The 22,320-nt window shown below is 40.3% G+C and overlaps 1 protein-coding gene across 1 annotated transcript in view; it reads right to left on the bottom strand.

Annotated features, from left to right (window-relative positions):
- The window catches only part of CLSPN (claspin), a 30,102-nt gene extending 16,828 nt beyond the window's left edge, over positions 1 to 13,274 (bottom strand). The window contains exons 1-9 of the mRNA XM_007120903.3: positions 13,130 to 13,274; positions 9,939 to 10,047; positions 8,971 to 9,419; positions 8,074 to 8,235; positions 7,319 to 7,396; positions 6,914 to 6,986; positions 6,236 to 6,344; positions 5,468 to 6,048; positions 894 to 1,085 (exon numbers count right to left, since the gene is read on the bottom strand). Coding sequence (XP_007120965.2) covers positions 894 to 1,085; positions 5,468 to 6,048; positions 6,236 to 6,344; positions 6,914 to 6,986; positions 7,319 to 7,396; positions 8,074 to 8,235; positions 8,971 to 9,419; positions 9,939 to 10,047; positions 13,130 to 13,153 — 1,777 coding nt within the window. The 5' untranslated portion in view covers positions 13,154 to 13,274. The remainder of the gene's footprint in view (positions 1 to 893; positions 1,086 to 5,467; positions 6,049 to 6,235; positions 6,345 to 6,913; positions 6,987 to 7,318; positions 7,397 to 8,073; positions 8,236 to 8,970; positions 9,420 to 9,938; positions 10,048 to 13,129) is intronic.
- Positions 13,275 to 22,320: the final 9,046 nt, after the last annotated feature.

Raw genomic sequence — 22,320 nt, 5'->3', positions numbered from 1 at the left:
ACACACACACACACACACACACACACACACACACACACACAATGGCATATGCAAATGAATTTTCCCAGAACACACAAGAAATTGTTAAGTTGCCTTTGGGAAGACTAATTTTTCATTTTATACCTTTTCCTCAGTGTTTTAATTTCTTTCTATGTGATATATTACTCGTATTTTCAAAGTGGGAGTGGAAACAACAGACCTGTCCCTAATACAGATTACAAAGCAGAATGCACAGTATGACTGCATTACTGTTTTATTTTTTAAACAGACACGTACTATCTGTTTAAAAAATACATGCAAAAAGTTTAAAAGGATATAAAACATGGTTACAGAAGATGTCTCTGATAGAGAACTGTAGAAGTTTTTTGTTTATTCCATGTATTTTCTACAATGGATATATATATATATATATATATATATATTTTTTTTTTTTTTTTTTTTTTCCCCTCTCACTGTTGTGGCCTCTCCCGTTGCGGAGCACAGGCTCCGGACGCGCAGGCTCAGCGGCCATGGCTCATGGGCCCAGCCGCTCCATGGCATGTGCGATCTTCCCGGACCAGTGCACGAACCCGTGCCCCCTGCATCGGCAGGCGGGTTCTCAACCACTGCGCCACCAGTGAAGCCCGGATATATATTTTTAAACAATAAGACAAAGGTTAGTTTAAGAAATAATTCCTCTTACCCACCCCACACAACTAGGTAATGCTACACACATGAATCATGCTAGAGGTACTGCTGTCCCATCTCCAAAGTCTCCAAGGAAAAAGATTCTATAACGTCTCACTATAGGGTCTTCAGTAGCCATAAAGACCTGCCAGAGTACAAAGAGTGAGGCACCCATCCCCGCCCCCAGCCAAAAAAATAAACAAAGAAACCCCCATGAACGCAAATACCTGGTTTTGTGTGGCTTGTTCCATCCAGCTTCTCAGCTGCCAAAGTCACAGGTACCATATCTGCCTTGAGCTCTTCCTTTCCATCAGTGCCCACATCTTTCACTATGATGTTCACATTCACCTTCTGACCAGCCCTGGGTTTGGCTGCTGGATTAGCATGCTTCCAGAAACGCTGCTTCAAGGCTTCCAGTTCTAAACCAAACGCCAACCAGTATGTCAGTCTGCCTTTAAGATTCCAGTTAAGAATTACAAGCTATGTTTTTTAAGTTCAACAAACTTGTAGTGAAAAAAACACACACAGAGAAATACCAAAATCTCCTTTGCTACCAACACCTGTGTCCAATTCATATAACTTAACCCAAACTAATGGACTGCTGCAACTTCCTCAATATACTTCAAAACTCATTTTAGGGTAGAAATTTACAATGAAGTTTCCAAATATGTGCAATTCCTCAGGGAGGTCAGCTTCATTTTAGGGTAGAAATTTACAATGAAGTTTCCAAATATGTGCAATTCCTCAGGGAGATCAGCTCGGTGCTTTGTGACCACCTAGAGGGGTGGGATAGCGAGGGTGGGAGGGAGACACAAGAGGTAGGAGATATGGGGATATATGTATATGTATAGCTGATTCACTTTGTTATAAAGCAGAAACTAACACACCATTGTAGAGCAAGTATACTCCAATAAAGATGTTAAAAAAATAAAAATACGGACTTCCCTGGTGGCTCAGTGGTTAAGAATCCACCTGCCAATGCAGGGGACATGGGTTCGAGCCCTGGTCCAGGACGATCCCACATGCCGCGGAGCAACTAAACCTGTGTGCCACAACTACTGAGCCTGCACTCTAGAGCCTGCGAGCCACAACTACTGAGCCCTCGCGCCACAACTATTGAAGCCCGCACGCCTAGAGCCCGTGCTCCACAACAAGAGAAGCAGCCACCTCAACGAGAAGCCTGCGCACCACAACGAAGAGTAGCCCGCAATCACCACAACTAGAGAAAGCCCGCGTGCAGCAATGAAGAACACAGCCAAAATTAATTAAATAAATAAATAATAAAAAAATAAAAATGTGCAATTCTTTTTAAAAAAGTATTAAGCTGGTAGAAAAAATACCATACTCCTCAATTATTCAAGGGCTTAATTTCTCATGGGTTTCAGTCTCCTTTTGAAAAATTCCCTTCTTTGAACATTTCACTGCTTACTAGCAATCTCACTAAATACGAGTAAGGTCAATTTAAAAAATGGAAAAAGAAAATAACAATCAATGCAATGAGTGATGTAAGTCAGCGGCAGGACTGGAAAAGTTTCTTCGTGAAAATTTTACAGATATAATCAGTACAATCAGAAAGGAAATCCCAGTTAGAAGTGGTCCCTGTACCACACGCCCAACTTGTATATAAATGGGAATATGAATACACACACACACACACACACACGTAGTATGAGTTCAATGGTCTAATAGCAACAGGGCCTTTCCCTTCTTCCCCACTGCTATTGCTCAGAACATTTTTTCCTTTCTCCCTCAGCTAGCTGTTACCTCTCTCACTCTGTTTAACAAGTCAATCAAACCATAGTGGGATCTGGTGTAAAAGAGCTGACAGAAAGGAAAGGAGAGGAAGAAAAGCTCCTTTGGGGTTGAGGGATGCTGGCTATTTTCACATGCCGTGCGTTCTCTTCCATGATAAAATGTCCAAGATACTCCAAGTATGGCTCTTTTTCTAAAATGCGCTCAAATCATCCTTTTGGAGTTTTGTGCTTAGCATGTAGATGTGGGTTTTCCCTCCCTAGAGCGTCTTAGTAGAAAAAGAGAAGAACTGGAAAGAAACCTTTTTATTCTGAGTCCTTAACATTATTTATTCGTAGAAAAAATCCATTTCCAAAGGATGGCATGTTTACATTGCAAACCAAAGAGTAGGGAGAGAAGCTGTAAGTCTGCATCCCATTTTATATTATTTCAGTAAGTTGGAAGCAACAGGTAGTGGCAGTGGAAAGGGAACAGAAATAGGCAGCTCATCACTGGTGCCAAGAGAACAAAAGAACTGGAAGGGGATGAAGATTACTCAGGACCTTAAATAAGAGTGAGGCAGGAGCTGCCTTCATTCTTCTGGAGAAAGCCAGGTCCCTCAAAACTCTTCATCCCCCAACCCACTGGAGCACCCCTCTTCCTTGCCCTTTACTACGTGACTCAACCACCACCCTACTCCTATAGAACCCCTGTTCAAGCTCCTCTCCCTCCATCGTCTTTTCCCAACCTTTCATCTCCTCTCTAGGTGAAAAGTCTCTGCTCCAGCTCATGTCTCCACCTAAAAGCCCTGCATGATCTGGCCTCTAGTCAGCAACCTCCTTGCAATCTTCACTTCAGCTAACCAGAGCTTTCTCTTGTCTTTGTGTCTTTTGTAGGTCTGTCCCCTCCACCAAGAAAGCCCTCCCTCACCTCTCTGCCTTGGTATCTCCTACTCAGCTTTCAGGACTCAGCTCAGGTATGAGCTCCTTTCAGAAGCTTCCCTGACTCCCGGTAAGGAACTCTTTCTCTAGGCTCAAAGTATGCACAGCACATAACATCCAATTTTTCTGCCTGTTACTCCTACTAGGCTTTAATTTCCTTGTGAGAAGGGACTACATCTTACTTGCATACACAGCGCCCAACACCATGCTAAATAAAAGTTAAAAAAAAAAGTTTATTGCATGAATGAATAAATGTTGATCTTAACTTCATATATTATGAAACAGGCTGATCTGGAAACCCAATATCCATGTCAAATACTATTTCTGAAGGAAAACATATTCTGAGTTAAAAATAAGTGCCTACTATGAGCCAGGCATTGTGCTAGTTCCCTGTATAAGCCAAGTGTAATGTCGGAAAAATTACCCAACCTCTCCAAACCTCAGGCTCTTCATTTGCAAAATAATATCTGGGGCTATGAAAATTAAGAAAGATAACTAATAAAAAGATCTATCAGTGTCTAATATAGTAGGTATGCAAAAAAAAAAAGGTTTCTTCCCTTTTCTGTTTCTCAGTCTGAGACTGTTTAGAAAACTTCTAGTCCCATATAACAAAATTTCACAGTATTAGTATAGTAAGTACTCAAAAAGTTCTACCGCACCTTTTAGTCTGAGACTATCTAGATAACTTCTAGTCCCACACAACAAAACTTTCTCTCCCTGTTCTGGGCAACAGCTTATTTCCACACTTCTTTGCTAACAGAGCTATGCTAGTTGTTACAAAACCCTTCCACCCCCCCAACTGCTCTGGTCAAACTGACTTACACATCCTCCCAATATGCACCACACAGAGCTCTTTCTGTCCCTTCTAAGAATGTCCTTCTCTCCACTTCCACAAAGTCCACCCATTCAATCAACAAAGACTGATACTGTGGCTGACCTAGCACCTGCCAACCATATATTATTTAATGAAGGAGAGTCTTGATGTAAATAATTGCACTGATAATAGAAAAAGCAGCCACCATTTGAGTGTTTCTTTATGCTGTCCACTTGTATGCATTATTTCAACAAATCTTCACTAAAGTCCTGTGAACCAGATAGCGTTATTTCATTTTTTTAAAAAGATGCCTTGGAGAGGTAAAATAGCAGACTCAAGTTTAAACAGTGAGTAGTGTAATCCAGATTCAGATCCCAACCTTGCTATAGACCCTAAGCTCTTAATTATCATATCACATTGCAGAGGAGGGAACACCTAATTTTACCAAGTCAGGAAGTCTACCCAATGTGGGTAATACTTGATTTCTCTCTTGAAGGATCATTCATTCATTCTTTCCTTCATTCAGTAAACATGGCTGCCTACAATGTGTCATCCACTGTGTAAGCACAGGGGACAGAGTAAGGAACAAGCCAGAAGATCCCTACTCAAAGTATAAAGGGAAAGGTAGTGAACAAGTAATTACATCCACTTATTCTTTAATCACCTACTGTAAGAAACTTATCCCTCCTCTTTACTCCTATGATGCTTTACTCTAAATGTTTCTTTCAGCAAAGAATACTCTTCCCTTTTCTCCATGTTATTTAACGTTTTCCAATTATCAGTGACATGATAGAAGATGTCACTTCCTCGTATTACTGTTATTTGCCTACTTCTTATCTCCCCGGCTACAGCGTAAGTACCTTAAGTGTAGGATAAACGTGTACCTTAAGTGTAGGATAAACGTCAGATTTCTCAAGTATGCCTTACAGCAACTTGCATGTAGTGGATAGTTTAATACTTGTTGAATGAATGAAAAGAAAGAAAAGAAATTCAGGTTTGCAGACAATTTGCTGAACCAAGATACTTCTAACTGTGAAAAACTGAATAATACTTTTATCAAAGTCATACCATAAAACAACAGCAATGTACCCTGCTTTGTACATTAACTATCAACAGGTTTCCATTTAAACAAGGTTTAGAACATTCTAATACCCTGCCAAATGTATCTAAATGACTTCTATCTTGTATCTGGTACATCTGTAGAATAAGACCATGTGTGATTATTTGTTTCTCCTGTATTCCCTGTCCCCCACAGTGGCAAATAATAGAAAGCTGCCAGAACAAATGAGAAGCTCCTCACAATTCAAAGGATTACCTCTGTTGGTTTCAGGTTCTTCGAGTATCACAAAAGAATCTTTGTCAGCACCCAGCCGAGGTTGAATGAAAACATCTACTCCCAGTTGCTTCAGTCTATCCACAGTGAACCTCCTCACTTTTTCAGGTGGCACCACTGCTGCTGATTTAGTTTGCTGCCTGGGCTCTTCCACCTTCTCATCTGCTTCTTCTGTTTTTTTCAGGCCTTCTCCTTCCTCCAGGGCACAAGGTTCAGGTGCCACAAGCCCTCCAGCCTGATACTCCTCACTGTCCTTATTCCCAAGGAAGCTGCATTCCTGTTGTGCTACCGAGATGTCCCCAGGTGACGGTCTAGCATCACTCTGCTCCTGTTTCTCGGGAATTTCTAGCTCTTCACTTCCTGTCAAATCCTTACTGCCAGACTCATCTGATCCAGTAGTGATCCGGGGTTCCTTTGAAACTGCAGGGAGTGCATTAATTTCCATTTCATATCCTGCACCTGTTGTCTGCTCAGAATCTTTGCTATGGTGGTCACTATTTATCTCAGTTGTATTTTCAGTGTCTGTGATTTCTTTGTGATGGCTTGCTTGATACTTAGATGACCTAGAGAAGGGAAAATAACCAGGAGTTGAAAATTATCCTAAACGTGAAACATTCTTATCCCTTAGCACGTAATGAATCGTTTAAATCAATTTTAAGGAAGTGAGGAATCTGAACTCTTTACACCAGGTGTTTGCCTCAAAACTGAATATTTATGAAAATTATAATCACAAGGAAAGAAGCTTCTTACTTCAGTAGTGCCATGGCATTTCCCTGGCAAGTGGGCCGGGGTTTACGTTTGAAGAATTCATGAACAGTTTTATTCTCAGGCATATGATATGGAAGATTAAGTGCAGACTCTATAAAATGGAACAAAACAAGCAAATACATATACTGTACATTCTGAAATGTCACTTTACATTCAGTTAACTAAACAACCAAAGCCATCACCAGAAATAGAAAACAATCCTGCCTTTAATAAAAGCAGGATCCAACTACAAAAAAATTCCCTGAACACCAGTGGCTTTTAAAACTAGCTGTGAAATCAAATTGATCCAGTTAAGTTTTTTAAAAATAGAGATTCTTGGACCCCATTTCAAGCCTACTGAATCAGAATTTCTGTGGGGCCTAAGAATTTATAAATTTGAAGGTTTGTAAAAGGGATCCTGATGCAGCCAGGCCATAGACAACCCTTTAAAAAACTCCCTCATTACCACCACTACAGTTCCGGAAATTTTCTCAGTTTATACTAATGTTCCAGGGGCTTCAGAACAATGGCCATTCATCAAGATCAATTCTAAACTTGATTATTATAATCTCATTCATATTAAGATTGTTAAAAAAAAAAAGGAAAGTCCCCAACATCCAAGTTGAGCTTACAAAGAAATAATGTGATTTGCCTCAGTGTTTACCATACTGGTTTCTTTACCTCGAATAAGGCGCTGAGTCTCACTATGCAATTTTTTTAATGCTTCCTTACTTAACTTGGCTGCCTTTCTTTCCTTAAAGAAAACAAAAAGTGAGACTACATTAATGCTATTATCCAGAAAGATTGATAGATATTCATCGCTTAAAAGTCTGCTCTCTCCAAGAAAAGAGGATGGAGAGGGAACAGTAAGCATTAATAAGATCAAAACAATATAAACTTCAGGAGCTCATTTATTTGCAAGTCTCAGAGAATTAATTCAATGCAATTCATATTTGTGTCCCTACTATGTACAAAGCAATATCCTAGGAATCAGGGTAGTACGATAGACACAAGAAAATTCCTGAAAAACCCACAATCGCCTGGGAAAAGAGCTCAACATGACAACTATATAGGGCTCTATGTCACCTTCCTCGTTGTGCCTTTTGATAACTCAGTTTCTTCTTCAAATGAATAGACCTCACTCTCCAAAGATGGTTCCTTTTTCTAAAAGAGAAGATTGCAAATGGATTAACAGGGAAAAAAATTAAACTGACACAAGAGGATGTTGCTTACGCAAAGACTGCTTTTGCACTCCAACATCACATCACGCTATATTAATGAGAAATCAATAATTATCAAATATAAAATGTTAGACACACAGCATCCTCTAATGCCTAGAAAACACATTAGTTGTCTCCAGTGGAGCTTGGGCCCTCACTTCTTACACCTCTATGTTACATCTTTCCCTAAGGAGGGACAATGACTTCCAGGAAGCTAATCTCAGGAAGAATGATTATGCTTCCAAACACTCAGGACAACGATGCTTTGACTGATGCTTCTTTGATACCCTTCCCGAAACCCTATAGGTTCATTTCCTAGAGGCCACCAGATTATAAAATTTACATCTCTGACCCCTTTTTTACCTGTTTCTTGCAAAACATAAAGTAGCTTACTTTCCTCAGCATTATTATTAGGGCAATGAAAATACTAGTTCCCAAACAAGGTAGCACGTCTATCACTTGTACTGCATAATTCCAAAATTAACAGCTGAAAAACTTAAATCAATTGACACGTGTTTTTCTTCAGTTAAAAAAAAAATTAAGGTTCCAACAGTAAATCAGAAAACAAAGCAAAGGTTAGAAGCAGTGGGTTAGCTCTAATTGTAGTCATCTTTTACTTGCCTTGTGCTTTTTTACTTTGTTTTTCACAGCTGCCCTTATCGATTCTAATGACTCTTCATCTTCTAATGGAGAGTTATTTTCCTCCTCCAACCCAGTTTCAAAAAGGTCTTTATCCACAAGTAGACAGCCACTGTCATTAAATAGCTGTTTCACATCATCTTCCTGGGTAACACAAAGAAAAAGCAAGATCCAATCATTTTCAAATCCAATGTTTTACAACACCCTATAGCAATTTGCATCAGGACAGAAAAAGCTCATGCTTCATCAACAGACAAGTATATGGCATCCTAGAACATTATCACTGGTTCCTAATCCATAGTCATCCTTTGAAGTCCTTTTACAACACCCTATAGCAATTTGCATCAGGACAGAAAAAGCTCATGCTTCAAGTATATGGCATCCTAGAACATTATCACTGGTTCCTAATCCATAGTCATCCTTTGAAGTCCATGCTGTGATTTTACACAACTGTCCAAAACTAACTTAATAAATAGTACACTTGTTTTTGAAAAGTCAATTAAATACTTCATTAAGCAACTAGCTTATAAAATTTGAGGATGGTTTTTCCAGTTAGCAAACAAGACTTTTGACTGATGGAGGCATAAAAAATCCTATGAAAGTTATTTTCATCAGATCAGAAGCAGCAAAGAATAACCCCACGTGCTCACAAAGAAAATCAGAAACCCATTTATTTGGAAGGTGTCCTCTCATATCCAAAATGGAGAATGAGACCAACGGATTTGAAATCACATACCTCATTGCAAGACAATCAACTCGAAGGTATATCCTGAGTGCAGAAACAACCTCAAGAACTAAAAGCAACTTTTTTTCCTAAAAGCAACTTTTTCTAAAACATTAACCTGCCTTAGAAACAGAAAATTATTCTTTTAAATGTACCTCATTTTTTGTTTCCTTCTTTTTCAGCTGCCTAATTTTCTCCATCTTTCTCTCCTCTTTCTCAAGTCTTCGCTTTGATTTTACTTTTGCTTTTCCTCCAATTCCTTCTTTATCATGTATGGGTTTTCTGGAAATCTTTCTGTCAACTGTAAAATCCACAGAGTTTTCAGATTGGAGACTCAGCTCTAAGCAAGGTGTCACTTGGGTTTCAAGATTTTCCTGACACAAAGACTCCTCGATGTCACTCTCATCACTGTTCACCAGAGTTCTGTAAATCCTTCTGACTTTTCCATTTTTTCCAGCATGTAAGTTCTCCTTATCTTCCTCCTCTATATTGTCATAGGTAGTTTTCTCTGGAGAGGCATTTGTGCCCTCTCGTTCAGAATCACTCTCTTGTAGCACCTTCTTGCTTTTCAATTTCTTACTCACAAATATCTCTTCATCTGAATCTGGAGGAAACACAATTTTTTTTTAGAGTCTACCGTCATTTGGCCTTCTTCCTCGTCCCCGTACTCCTCAAAAACATATCCAATTATCCAGTGATATATCACCTTGTGAAATTATGTAACTAACACTAAGAACTGATTCTAACAAAGCAAATCTAAAAATATATTTTGAAAAACATTTTCCCTGGAAAAATATCTCTTACTAAGAAATGTAATTATATATATTTACAATGTGTAAAGCTGTTCTGATCCTTCTGGCAGGTGTTAAAAGTCCTTTTATTATAGGATGAATGCATTCAACCAGGCAATATGGTATCTTCTAGACACTTTATATACATTCAATAATACAATAGAAATGGTTATTTTCAAAAGGGTACAAGCACTATTATTTTGCTTTTATAATAAACAGAACAAACAAGGTTAAGCATTAATAATAAATCAGAAAATAATGAAATTAATCCAGTCCCCTTACAACCCAAGCTCCCACATTCTATTCCTAAAAATAAAAGTACTGTTACAAACCTTGTTCACTCAAGAGCCCAACTGTTTCACAGCTGCCCTGTCCACTGTCTGAAGGACTATCTGCTTCTTCTTGTGAAATGAGTTTTGAATCATTGATTTCTAGGTGAACCTAGAAAATGAGAATATACTTTGTATTAACCAGCAGGTTACAGAAAGCTCTAAGTACATAAAGATACACAAATTATCATGGGATCATCAGGCTGAAATAAGAAAAAACCAATACAGCAGTTTAACAAAAGGATGACATTAAGAATTACTGGACAGGACTTCCCTGGTCGTGCAGTGGTTAAGAATCCGCCTGCCAATGCAGTGGACACGGGTTCAATCCCTGGTCCAGGAAGATCCCACATGCCGCAGAGCAGCTAAGCCCGTGAGCCACAACGACTGAGCCTGCACTCTAGAGCCCGAGAGCCACAACTACTGAGCCCATGTGCCACAACTACTGAAGCCGCACACTTAGAGCTCGTGCTCCACAACAAGGGAAGACCCCACAATGAGAAGAAGCCCACGCACCGCAACGCTCGCAGCAACTAGAGAAAGCCCGCGTGCGGCAACGAAGACCCAATGCAGCCAAAAATAAATAAATAAAATAATTTATAAAAGAAAAAAAAGAATTATTGGACAAAAAAACAAACTAAAATTCATTGTTCACCTTTGAAGGATATTATAGGACCAACTCTTTATTTTGAGTTATGGTAAATAAATTTAAAGAATCAAGCACTTATTGCATTTTACTGTGTGAACTGTTTCTTAGTGTATCCAAATGACATGATAAATAACATCACAGAGAGGCAATCCAGATGTGGGAAACTCTATAGGACAAACTGTGGTTTAACGGTAAATTGCAAGAAAAAAGAGAGGGAGGGGGACTCATAAAGAGAGTTAAGATATTTACACACACACATATCACCGACTGCAATATGCAGGCTTTGTTTGGATCCTAATTCAAACTGAAAGTATATGTATGAGTCAAAGAAATCTGAACACTGATTAGCTATTTAATATCAAGCAATAATTCTAAATTTTTTAGGTATGGTAATAATATAGTAGTTATCTTTTTTGGAAAGCCCTTACCTTCTAGAGATGCATGATGAAATATCTGTGGATGAAATATGTGTGGAATTTGCTGCCAAATAATCCAGTAAGAGGGGAAGTGGGTGGGGGTATAAATGAAACAAGATTGGCATGATTTGATAATTGCTGGAGTTAGGTGATGGGTTCATTATAACAGCCTTTCGATGTTTATGTCTGAAATTCAGCACCCCCAAAAAAGTTTTTTTAAGCCACAAGTGAAAAATCTAAGGAGACGGGGGTATGTTGGGTGACTTGACTAGTTAGTGACCAAGCTTAGTTCACAGAACTCTGAATCAACTTATTAATAAGGGGGAAAATACGTCTGTAATGTCATAGGTCACAAGGCCTCACCCTAATGGTTTCTCAAACAACTATTAAATTGATTTGAATGTTTAGTACAATTATTAAAATTAAAACCAAAAATAACACAAACGGAGGAATATCACTGAGGATCATGATGTATATGCTGATGATCCTCCCAACAATGGAAAGCAGTAAGACTATTTGTGTATATGGAAACTGAGTTCAGGTAACCACATAGCTCAATACATGGTGATACTTTTTTTAAAATAGATTTATTTATTTATTTATTTTTGGCTGTATTGGGTCTTCGTTGCTGCCTGCGGGCTTTCTCTAGTTGCAGCGAGCAGGGGCTACTCCTCGATGCGGTGTGCGGGCTTCTCACTGCGGCAGCCTCTCCTGTTGCGGAGCACAGGCTCCAGGCGCACGGGCTTCAATAGTTGTGGCACGTGGGCTCAGTAGTTGTGGCTCGTGGGCTCTAGAGCGCAGGCTAAGTAGTTGTGGCACACAGGCTTGGTTGCTCCGCGGCATGTGGGATCCTCCCGGACCAGGGCTCGAACCCGTGTCCCCTGCATTGCCAGGCAGATTCCCAACCACTGCGCCACCAGGGAAGCCCCATGGTGATACTCTTAATCACTGTATTCTAGGCAATCTGCAGCAGAACCAGCAACAGTCAGGGCCAGGAACAGGGTGAGGCTAGAAGGTCTCAAAACACTCAGTAATCAAGATATTTTAGTGCAATATTAAAATTAAAAATCAAATGGGCAAATTATGACTCATGAGGTCAGCTGCTTGTTTTTGTAAATAAAGTTTTTTTGGAACCAGGGCCAGGATGAGTGTGAGGTGAGTGAGACAGAGTAGTGCAAACACAGGGTCGGATCTTGTCTTCATTTCAAAGTTTGATATTTTGTTCAAAATCAAATAATGCAATTTTTTGCATTAATTTTTATTTTTTAAAATACTGCATTAAAATATTATCTTGAACCACAAGGTCCTACTGTATAGCACAGGGAACTCTATTCAATATCCTGTGATAAACATAATGGAAAAGAATAAGAAAAAGAATGTACATATATGTATAACTGAGTCACTTTGCTGTACAGCAGTAATTAACACAACATTATAATTCAACTATACTTCAGTAAAAATAAATTTTAAAAATTATCTTGAAGCGCCCCGTTAAATTTTGCTCCTAAGACGAGTGTCTCACTCCAGTCCCAGCCCCAGAAAAGAACACAGATCTGGAAACAGATGTCGTTTCTAGGCCAATTCCGACAGCGACCAGCCAGTCACTTCCCGGAAGGATCCGAGACTGGTACTTTCACCTCTCGGGACCCTGTGTGATGACCTCAGAGGCCTCTTCCAGACCCAATTTCGAAGTCTCTAAGACTCCCGCCGTCCATTTACAGTTAATGCTGCCCCTCACCCTAGCGGCCCGGTTCGGCCTGGTCCTTCCTCCTTTTGGGGGCGCAGTTGGAGGAAGAGCTCCCGCCGCAGGAAACGCGCCAAAGGGGCGGGATGAGCAGGCTGAGCAGAGGCTGGCGGCGAGCTGCGCGCGCCGCAAAGACCAGGAGCAACCTCCCCGAGGGGACCGAGGCGCGGGGACCCCAGCGCTGGGATCGACCGCGGGGTCCCGAGCGCGCGGGGCCCATGGTTTTATCTCCGCGGGGCCGCGAAGCCCAGCCGCCGCGGTACACACCGGGAGCTGTAGTCCTCCCAGCCTCCACGACCCACTCGGCCGGCTCGACCCCTGCCCCACCCCACCCCTCCGAGCCGGGCCTCCGCAGCTGCAGATAGAGGCAAGTGCATAAACTCACCTCGGAAACCACTTCGCCCGTCATGACTCCGGCCTCCGCAGCGCGCCGCTCGGGAAGAAGCAGGTCTCCGCTTCCCCCACCCGGGACACAGCTGCTCCCTCAGTCTCCTGCCAGGTAGCGGCGTTCGAGCTTTCGCGCCCAGCCGAAGTGGAGGCTCCGCCTTCAACGATTTGCACCAATCCGGAGGAGGCTTTTACATAAGGCCACGCCCCCATCCGGTCCTACCAATCGAAGCTCCTTCGGCCGGTCTGTTGAATATAATCTGGGTTAGGTTGGCGGGTCGCGGCTCCTCTTGTCAACTGAGGCAGGGGGAGGATGGAGGTGTCCTGGCTGCCTGGCGGCCAGACCCTCTGGCCTTGCAAGACGTTACCGTGCGAGCGGTGATCTTTGACCTTTGACCTTTACGGTAGCGCGGCAGCTCCCATCAAATGCATTTTGAGGAGTAAGCACTCCAGGCGGGAAATGAGCCAGGAGAAGATCCCTGGGCACCTGAAGTCATCCCCGTGGGGATTTTCTCCAGGACCTCCTTTCCTGGAGCAGCTGGATCCCACCTGCTCCTTCTTGTACATGGCACTCACGCCACTGGATATCAAAAAAGAAAAGTTTTGTGGGCTGCTCAGATACCAAAGAATATCCTTGGATAACCTTTATTATTTTATTTAAGGTTAATTCAAGTATGCAGAAAACACACACTCATCCCACTTCCATACTCTTTGGACAAGGCAGGAAAAAAAATAAAAGGTCTGGAGTCAGACTAATCCCAGACAGTTCTAATCCCTTGTCATTGTCCTGGTTACTATCTTTTTGCCCCTTCAGGTCCATTCTCTCTCTTTCCTTATCCTGCTCTGTCCAGGCAAGGCTGACTTCTCCCCACTGCATTATTCGATCTCCCTCGCCCTCCAGATTCTTGTTGAGTCTAGCTACTGGAAGATATTTACAAGATTACTGTAAGGAAGAGATGAGTGCACCAAGAAAGAAAGGTCACATTTACCTCCCCCACTTCACCGGCCATGATCCTATCCACTGACAGGGTGACCAACTCATTCCAGTTTTCCCAGGACTTGCCCAGTTTTAGCATTGAAAATCCCACCTCCCAGGAATCTCCTCAGTCCCAGGCAAACCAGGATGGTTAGTCACCCTATCCACTGGCATCCTCTTCCAATTTTCCAGCTTTAGCTGAGTTCAGATAAAAGTTCTCTCTCCTCATCTTCATTTCTTCACCTCCTTTCAACCCATGTCTGCTACCACCAACAAGATCCCATCTTCCATCCTCTTCTCTCACATCTCAGTCTATCCACCTTTTCATGCACTTTACTATTAATTTTTACATTGATGATTCCTAAATATACATCTACACACTCTTCCTTCATATTTGGAGGGCTAACATTTATTGGGGGCTTACCTTGAGACAGAAACAGTTGCAAGAATTTTGCAAGCATTATCTTATTTAATCTTTAGAGTAACTTTGTAAGGTAATAATACTATCTCCATTTTAGCAGATGAGGAAACTAAACCTTTCAAAGGCCAGTAACTGGTGGAGCCAATATTCACACCCTGCTCAGTCTGACTCCAGTGCTGATACTCCTCAGGAGGACCTTGCCTGCACACCCTCTACATTCTCTCTCCATCCCCTGTACTGGTTTCCCTGATAGCACTTACCTCTGCCTGAAGTTTTATTTTTGTGTGTTTGTATATTGTTGCTTCAAGATGACAAGCACTTTTTTTTTCTTTAACACCATATGCTCCTGATCTAGAATAGTCATTCTCAAACTTGAGCATGCATCAGAATGACCTGAAGGGCTTGTAAGAACAGATTTTTGGACTCCATTCCCAGAATTTCTGATGTGAGGGCCAAGAATTTGCATTTCTAACAAGTTCCCAGGTGATGCTAAAGCAGCTGGTATGGCGATCACACTTTGAGAACCAAGGGCTTAGAACATACCTGGATCATGGTAGAGAAATCAATATTTGTTAATCTAATTAACTCAGTCGCTTGACAACTATATTATTCTTCTTGAATTCCCTCTGGGAAGTGAATAAATGAGGTGACACTCCTGACATTAACATTTTCAGAACGATTAGCATTTTCCTTTCTGTGGGGAGCACTTCTTCAGTCACCTGAGAAACTAAGAGAGCTCTGATTTGGACAATAGGTGGAAGGAGTGAGCTAGGAAGGGGGAACTTTTTATTCTATATATTAACTTGTGCCAAGCTAAAGCAAGTCTGTATTTGAAATTAGCAATCTATATTCTCAATTTTGGTGAGAATATAGCACCGTAATCCAATTTACCAATTCAGAAATCTGGAAGTCACGTTGACTCCTCTCTGTCTCTTGATTCTCAAGATTAATCATCCAACAAGCTCTGTTTATGAAGTTGATAGATGGCAGTGAGGGAAAGATCTGGAGTGTTCACTTTGCAAGGATGAGCCTGAACCTATCACATAAATGGCTTTGTGATCTTAAGTAAGTCATTTAGCTTCTCAGAGGCTTGTTTTCTTTATTTGTAATTAGAAAACATTGGATTAGATCATGATTCTCAAATGGGTTTGATTGGCAGAGCACCTGGAAGTTAAGTACTCTACAGGAAATACTTTACAATACTGACACACTTATTTTGGTCATAGAATTTGGGAAATTGTTTCACTAGTAGAATCTATCATTATATCACAAAAAATCAATATAAGAAAGCAATTATGAAAAAATAAGCCTTGTAATTTAACACGCTCAGCCCAGTCCAAAGTTCTATTTATATTTCCTTGCTGGCCAACAAATAAAAGCAGATTCCAAAGGCCCACGAAAGTTTGGAGGGAGAAATTTGATTAAATTCTATTTTTTACTTCATCTTTTCTGCAAATTGAGAGAGTCTACCATGTTAAATTTTTAGTACTCTTCCTTCTCTGGAGTTGAAGTGTGAGAACATGCTTTTCTGAAGTCCTAGGCAACTAAATCCTCATCCCTGGAGAAGCACTGCCACCATGTGGCAGGGATTGGCCATGTCATTCCATCTATTACCTGTAACCTGTAGCCACTCTATCCTTTTTTTTTTCCTTCATTTTAAAATTATTCAACAAGTTGTTTAAACTTTCCTTTGGAATGGTGAAATAATTACATCTCCCAGAATCTGCTTTCAAAAATAATTTTGTACTGCAATTCCATATAGTTGTAAAGCTTCTCTTGGAGAGTACCTGCTTGAAGGCCAGGGCTGTTTTTCTTGCTTGATGTCCAGTATCCACTGACCTTTAAAAATGGCACAGGACCTGACACATAGTGGATGATTAATAATTCATTGTCGAATGAATTATTAAAATACACCTAAAATACAAAACCGAAAAATACCAGGGCCTCTTTCCAAGGCATGACAGCACACACACCATCAGCTATTTTATATGCAGAAGCTCCTTTACTGCAACTTTTGGTAACCTAAAGTACCCAAAAGTATCAAATATCCATCTATTCCTTCAACAACCTTGAGACCCTATTTAAGTCTACGCTAGACACAGAGAATATGAAGTTAAATAAAATACAGTCTTGTTCTCAGAGAGTTTCCCATTGCTGGTTGACCTCAGGCAAGTAACTAGGCATGTGTAATGGAAGAAGTGTATACAAGCAGCTGTGGGGGCCCTGAAAGAGGGGAAACTGATTTTGCCTGGGGCAATTCAGGGGGACATGACTCCTGAACTGAGTTTCAAAGATGGGTTGGAATTCTCCAGGCTGGCATGAGGAGGAGAAGGTATCCCAGGTATGTGTAGGGGCTTGATAAAGCATGTCGTGTTGGGGAACTGAAAGTAGGTCAGTGAGTCTAGAGCACAGAAGTGTGTGTTTGGGGGAGGGGGATGGATGGCCAGAATGAAGGCTGAAAGTTAAACAGGGCACAAAAATTCTGGAGTGCTATGCTTAGAGTTTAGTTTTTAGACGGTATGAACTGGGCAGCTGGTGGATGGGGGTGTTGTTAAGAAGGAGGGCAACGTGGTTAGATATGTGCTTGAGAAAGATTATTCTGGCAGCACATGAAGGATGGATTGGAAGGGGATTAAAGTGCAGGCAGGAAGAGCAGTTGTCTAGGTGGGAGATTATAGGGACCTGAACTAGGTCAATGATAGTAACAATAGAGAGGAGGAGATGGATTGGGAAAAAAAGAGGCAAAATTGACAGGGCTTGTTGATGATTAACCTTGAGGGGCAAGGGACAATAGAGTCAATGTAAAACTAGTGACTCTTAGGTTTCTAGATTGCTTGAGTGACAGATTAGGGCGCCAGTCACCAAAATTGAGAATATGGGTCACTAATTTCAAGTACAGACTCACTTTAGCTTGGCACAAGTTAATATGTAGAATAAAAGGTTTCCCCTTCCCAGGTCACCCCTGTCTGCCCCTTGTCCACATTGGAGCTCTCTCTCTTAGCTTTTCTGGTGACTGAAGAGGTATTCCCCAGGCACGGGTCCTAATCTCCTTTCTAGTACCAAACTTCTATCTGTGCAGCATCCAAAACCTTAACTCAGCAGCTTTTAGTACTCCATTCATATATTTTCTCTTCAATTCCCTTTTCCTTTCTAGCTACCTACCCAGGAAAAATGTATAAGAGAAATTCCTCTGCCCTGCTTTATTCAATTTTCTGCCCAGGCTTTTTGCTTCAGTTTTTGTAAAAACCCAAGTGTTTTTCACAACCCAACCCTACCCTAAGCTTTATAGAAACTTAATGGCTTTTGGTGTGAGTAGTGTTTATTTAGATATTAGCATCCTCAGCACTTGGGGTCAACCCATATATGTATGTTTGGAGGAAGGGGATTCCATTACAGAAGGACAAAACGGGTCTGCTCCACTCCTAATTTCTATTAAATTTCAGCAATTTGGGTAGGCTAGTGCCAGACCTTCTTCAGACATGCCAGATAATTCAGCTGTACCTAGAAGGGCACAGAGTTACAGGAATAGAGTAACTTCTTCAAGAACGATGTAGTTGGAGTGGGGAAGGAACACTTCCTAAGACAGGAGGTGGTACTGGACAGACAAAACAATATTGCTCCCACTGTAGGCCCAAAGGATAGTCTACTAGTGATATTTAACCAGGGGATTTATCATGGTTGTCATAATGACCCTGCCTCTACTGGAACTTGGTGGGTAGGGCCAAAGTTGCTAAATGTCAGTGAAAAACACTGAAATAAAGAGGAAGAAGGAGAGTATTTTAGGTGGGGAAAATGGAATGGGTAAAGGCATGGAGACTGGAATAATGATAATATTTTCAGGGAGTTGTTCAACTAGTGACTTCATGATGATGGAATGGAAGGTAGGGGATAAGATGTCAGGGTTGTTAAGTTAAATTAAACTCATTAAAGACCAACAGAGTGTCTCTTTGGAGCCTGGATATCTGATAGATACATGGGATATACCGAGAGAACAAGATAATGTCCTTTCTGTGAGGATAAAACACACATACAAATAAATAACTTATAGAGCAGATTTGATGAGTGCTTGGGGAAGATATGCTATTTGTGCTCTGGAAGCAAGATCACAGCAGACCTTGAATATGAAGCATGGAACTTTAGACATGATATAATAATACATTCATTCACTTCACAAACCTTTATAGAGCTTTGTAATAGATTGTTAGAATAATCACAGCTCTTTGTGATTTTGCTGCACCTCTCATCTAATTTTTGATCTCTTGAATCTGGGCTGTCCTTGTCACTTGCATTGATCAACAGAATCTAGTGGAGTAACATTGTATAGATAGCTTCTGAGGTAGCCTTAAAGAGCTTTGCAGTTTTCACTTCTATTATCTTAGAACACTGCTGCCACTATTTAAGAAACACAAGTTATCTTGTTGGATGTGCCACATAGAGGAGAATCAAGGCACTTCAGCCAACAGTTAACTATTAGATTTTACCATCTTGGACCATCCAGTCCCGTTGAACTCCAGATGAAAGCAACCATGTGAGTTACCAAAGGTCAGATGAAAAGAAGAACTGACGAACTAAATCTAGCCAAATTACAGAATCATGGGCTTTAAATAAACAAGCCACTACATTTTAGTATGGTTTGCTATGCAGCAAAAGATGAAACAAACTTCTACCCTCTTTGCCTGACTTCTATGCAGGTCAGGCATAGAAAGTACAGTTTGAAACAAAGTTTCTACTCTTAGGGAGATTATAGTCTTGTAGCAGAAGATAGACAATAACAAATAAGTAAATAAATATATAATATCAGATAGTGATAAAGGTTTTGGAAAAAATAAAGAATAATAAGGAGTTACAGGGTGGACCCCAAATAACCAAAGCACTCTTGAGAAAGAAGAAAAAGCTTAAGGCATCACACTTTCTGATTTCAAACTATATTACAAAGCTATGACAATCAAAACAGTATGATATTGTCATAAAAGCAGACACATAGATCAATGGAACAGAATAGAGAGCCCAGAAATAGATCCAACAAAGGAGTCATGAATACACAATGGGGAAAGGACATCTCTTCAATAATGGTGTTGGGAAAACTGGACAGCCACATGCAAAAGAACAAAACTGGCCCACTATCTTACACCATTCATAAAACTTAACTCAAAATGAATCAACAACTTGAGCATAAGACCTGAAACCTTAAACCTCCTAGAAGAAAACGTAGGTGGTAAGCTCCTTGACAGCAATTTTGGTGATAATTTTTTGGGGTTTGACACCAAAAGCAAAGGCAACAAAAATAAAAGTAGACAGGTGAGACTACATCAAACTAAAAGCTTCTGCACAGCAAAGAAAACCACCAACAAAATGAAAAGACAATCTACTGAATGAGAAAATATATTTGCAGATCATATATCTGAGAAAAGGTTAATATCCAAAATATGAAGAACTCATATAACTCAACAGCAAAAACAAAAACAATTTGATTTTTAAATAATGAGCAGAGGATCTGAATATTTTTCCAAAGAAGACATACAGATGGCCCACAAGTACATGAAAAGGTGCTCAATATCACTAATCATCAGGGAAATGCAAATCAAACCACAATGAGATAACACTTCACACCTGTTATCAAAAAGACAAGAGGTGGACTTCCCTGGTGGCGCAGTGGTTGAGAGTCTGCCTACCAATACAGGGAACACGGTTCAAGTCCTGGTCTGGGAAGATCCCACATGCCGAGAGCAACTAAGCCCGTGCGCCACAACTACTGAGCCCAAGTGCTGCAACTACTGAAGCCTGCATGCCTAGAGCCCGTGCTCCACAACAAGAGAAGCCACGACAATGAGAAGCCTGCACACCACAACGAAGAGTAGCCCCACTGACCGCAACTAGAGAAAGCCAGCCTGCAGCAATGAAGAACCAAAGCAACCAAAAAACCACAAAACTACAAGAGGTAACAAGTGCTGTCAAGGATGTGGAGAAAAGGGAACACTTGTACACTGTTGGTGGGAATGGAAATTGGTGCAGCCACTATGGAAAACAGTATGGTGATTCCTCGAAAAATTAAAAATAGAACTACCATATGATCCACCAATTCCACCTCTGGGTATTTACCGAAGGAAAATGAAAACACTAACTTGAAAAAATATATGCACCCCCATGTTCATTGCAGTATTATTTACAATAGCCAAAATATGGAAACAATCTAAAAATCCATCAAAGGGTGAATGGATAAAGAAAATGTGATATATATATAAAAGAATGAAGTATTGGCATTTGTGACAACACAGATGGACCTTGAGGGCATTATTCTAGTGAAGTAAGTCAGACAGACAAAAACAAATACCACATGATCTCACCAATATGTGGAATCTAAAAAATAAACCGAATTCATAGATACGGAGAACAGATTGGTGGTTGCCAGAGGCAGGGAGTGGGGGGCAGGTGAAATGGGTGAAAAGGGTCAAAAGGTACAAAATTCCAGTTATAAAATAAATAAGTCATGGGACTGTAATGTTCAGCATGGGAACTATAGTTAGTAATACTGTATTGCATATCCGAAAGTTGCTAAGAGAGTAGATCTTAAAAGTTCTCATCACAAGAAAAACAATTGTAACTGTGTGGTGATGAATGTTAACTAGAGTCATTGTGGTGATCATTTTGCAATATTTACAAATATCAAATCATTATGTTGTACACCTGAAACTAATATAATGTTATATGTCAATTATACCTCAATAATATTTTTAAAATGTTTATTTTTAAAAGGGGGTTAGGGACTGCCCCAGTGGCCCCCAATGCAGGGGGCCCGGGTTCGATCCCTGGTCTGGGAACTAGATCCCACATGCATGCCGCAACTGAAGTTCTCACTGCAACTAAGATCCCACGTGCCACAACTAAGACCCTGTGCAGCCTAAGTAAGTAAGTAAATTAATAAATATTTTTTAATTTAAAAAATAAAAAAGAGGGTTAGAGGATGACAGGTGTGGTTGGGGCTAAGGATATTTATTTAGAAAAATAATCCTTTGAAGAAAATATGAAAGTGTTCTAGAAAAGAGGTTTTCATGCTTGATGATAACTGTCAGTAAGTTTTTCCACGATTCTAACCCAGATCCTTCTAACTGCATTAAAATCCACTTATAGAATCATGGAAGAAACTTTAGAAGTTAGCTCATCCTATTTCCTCACATAAACAAACTGAACCCCAGTGAAGGTGTTATGTTGTCTGTAATTTACTTGTATTAAATATTATAATATATCATATAAAATATATGATATATAATATGTGAATATATGTTTAAATATTCCAGACTAGAAAGTTTTCTATACATGTGTGTTAACTAGTTTTAGTGTAAAGCTTGGAGGCTATTAGTTAACATCTGAAGTACCCTAATATGAAATAAACACTCTAGGAGTGGTTAGTTAGTATATGAGAAATTCTAATCAATATCCCACATTCCAGTAGCAGTTTACATCAAGAACTTCAATTATCTTTATCGTCAATCAGCATTAGAAGACTATTAAATAGGGTTAGATGTTAGATATGTTTTTTCATGGGTGAAATAAATGGTGTCAAGATATGTGATTTAGCTAGAAGCATTGTATTATATAGGTACCTCCACCCTTGCTTGACCAATGTATAAGAATCTAGTGAGCCCAGCAACGAGGTTCTTTAGAGTGATGTTATGGGCTGGGACCTATTCAGTATTTTTCTCCCTGTTAGTGGAAGATCCTGTCACCGGATTCTGACTAGCAGACTAGATGAATCCTGCTAATAGAATATTGTCTTATTTACTTAAAGTTAACT

Source organism: Physeter macrocephalus, chromosome 3 (genome assembly GCF_002837175.3).
Source record: "Physeter macrocephalus isolate SW-GA chromosome 3, ASM283717v5, whole genome shotgun sequence".
NCBI classification, from domain to species: Eukaryota; Metazoa; Chordata; class Mammalia; order Artiodactyla; family Physeteridae; genus Physeter; species Physeter macrocephalus.
This window is presented reverse-complemented; position numbering and strand designations above follow the sequence as displayed.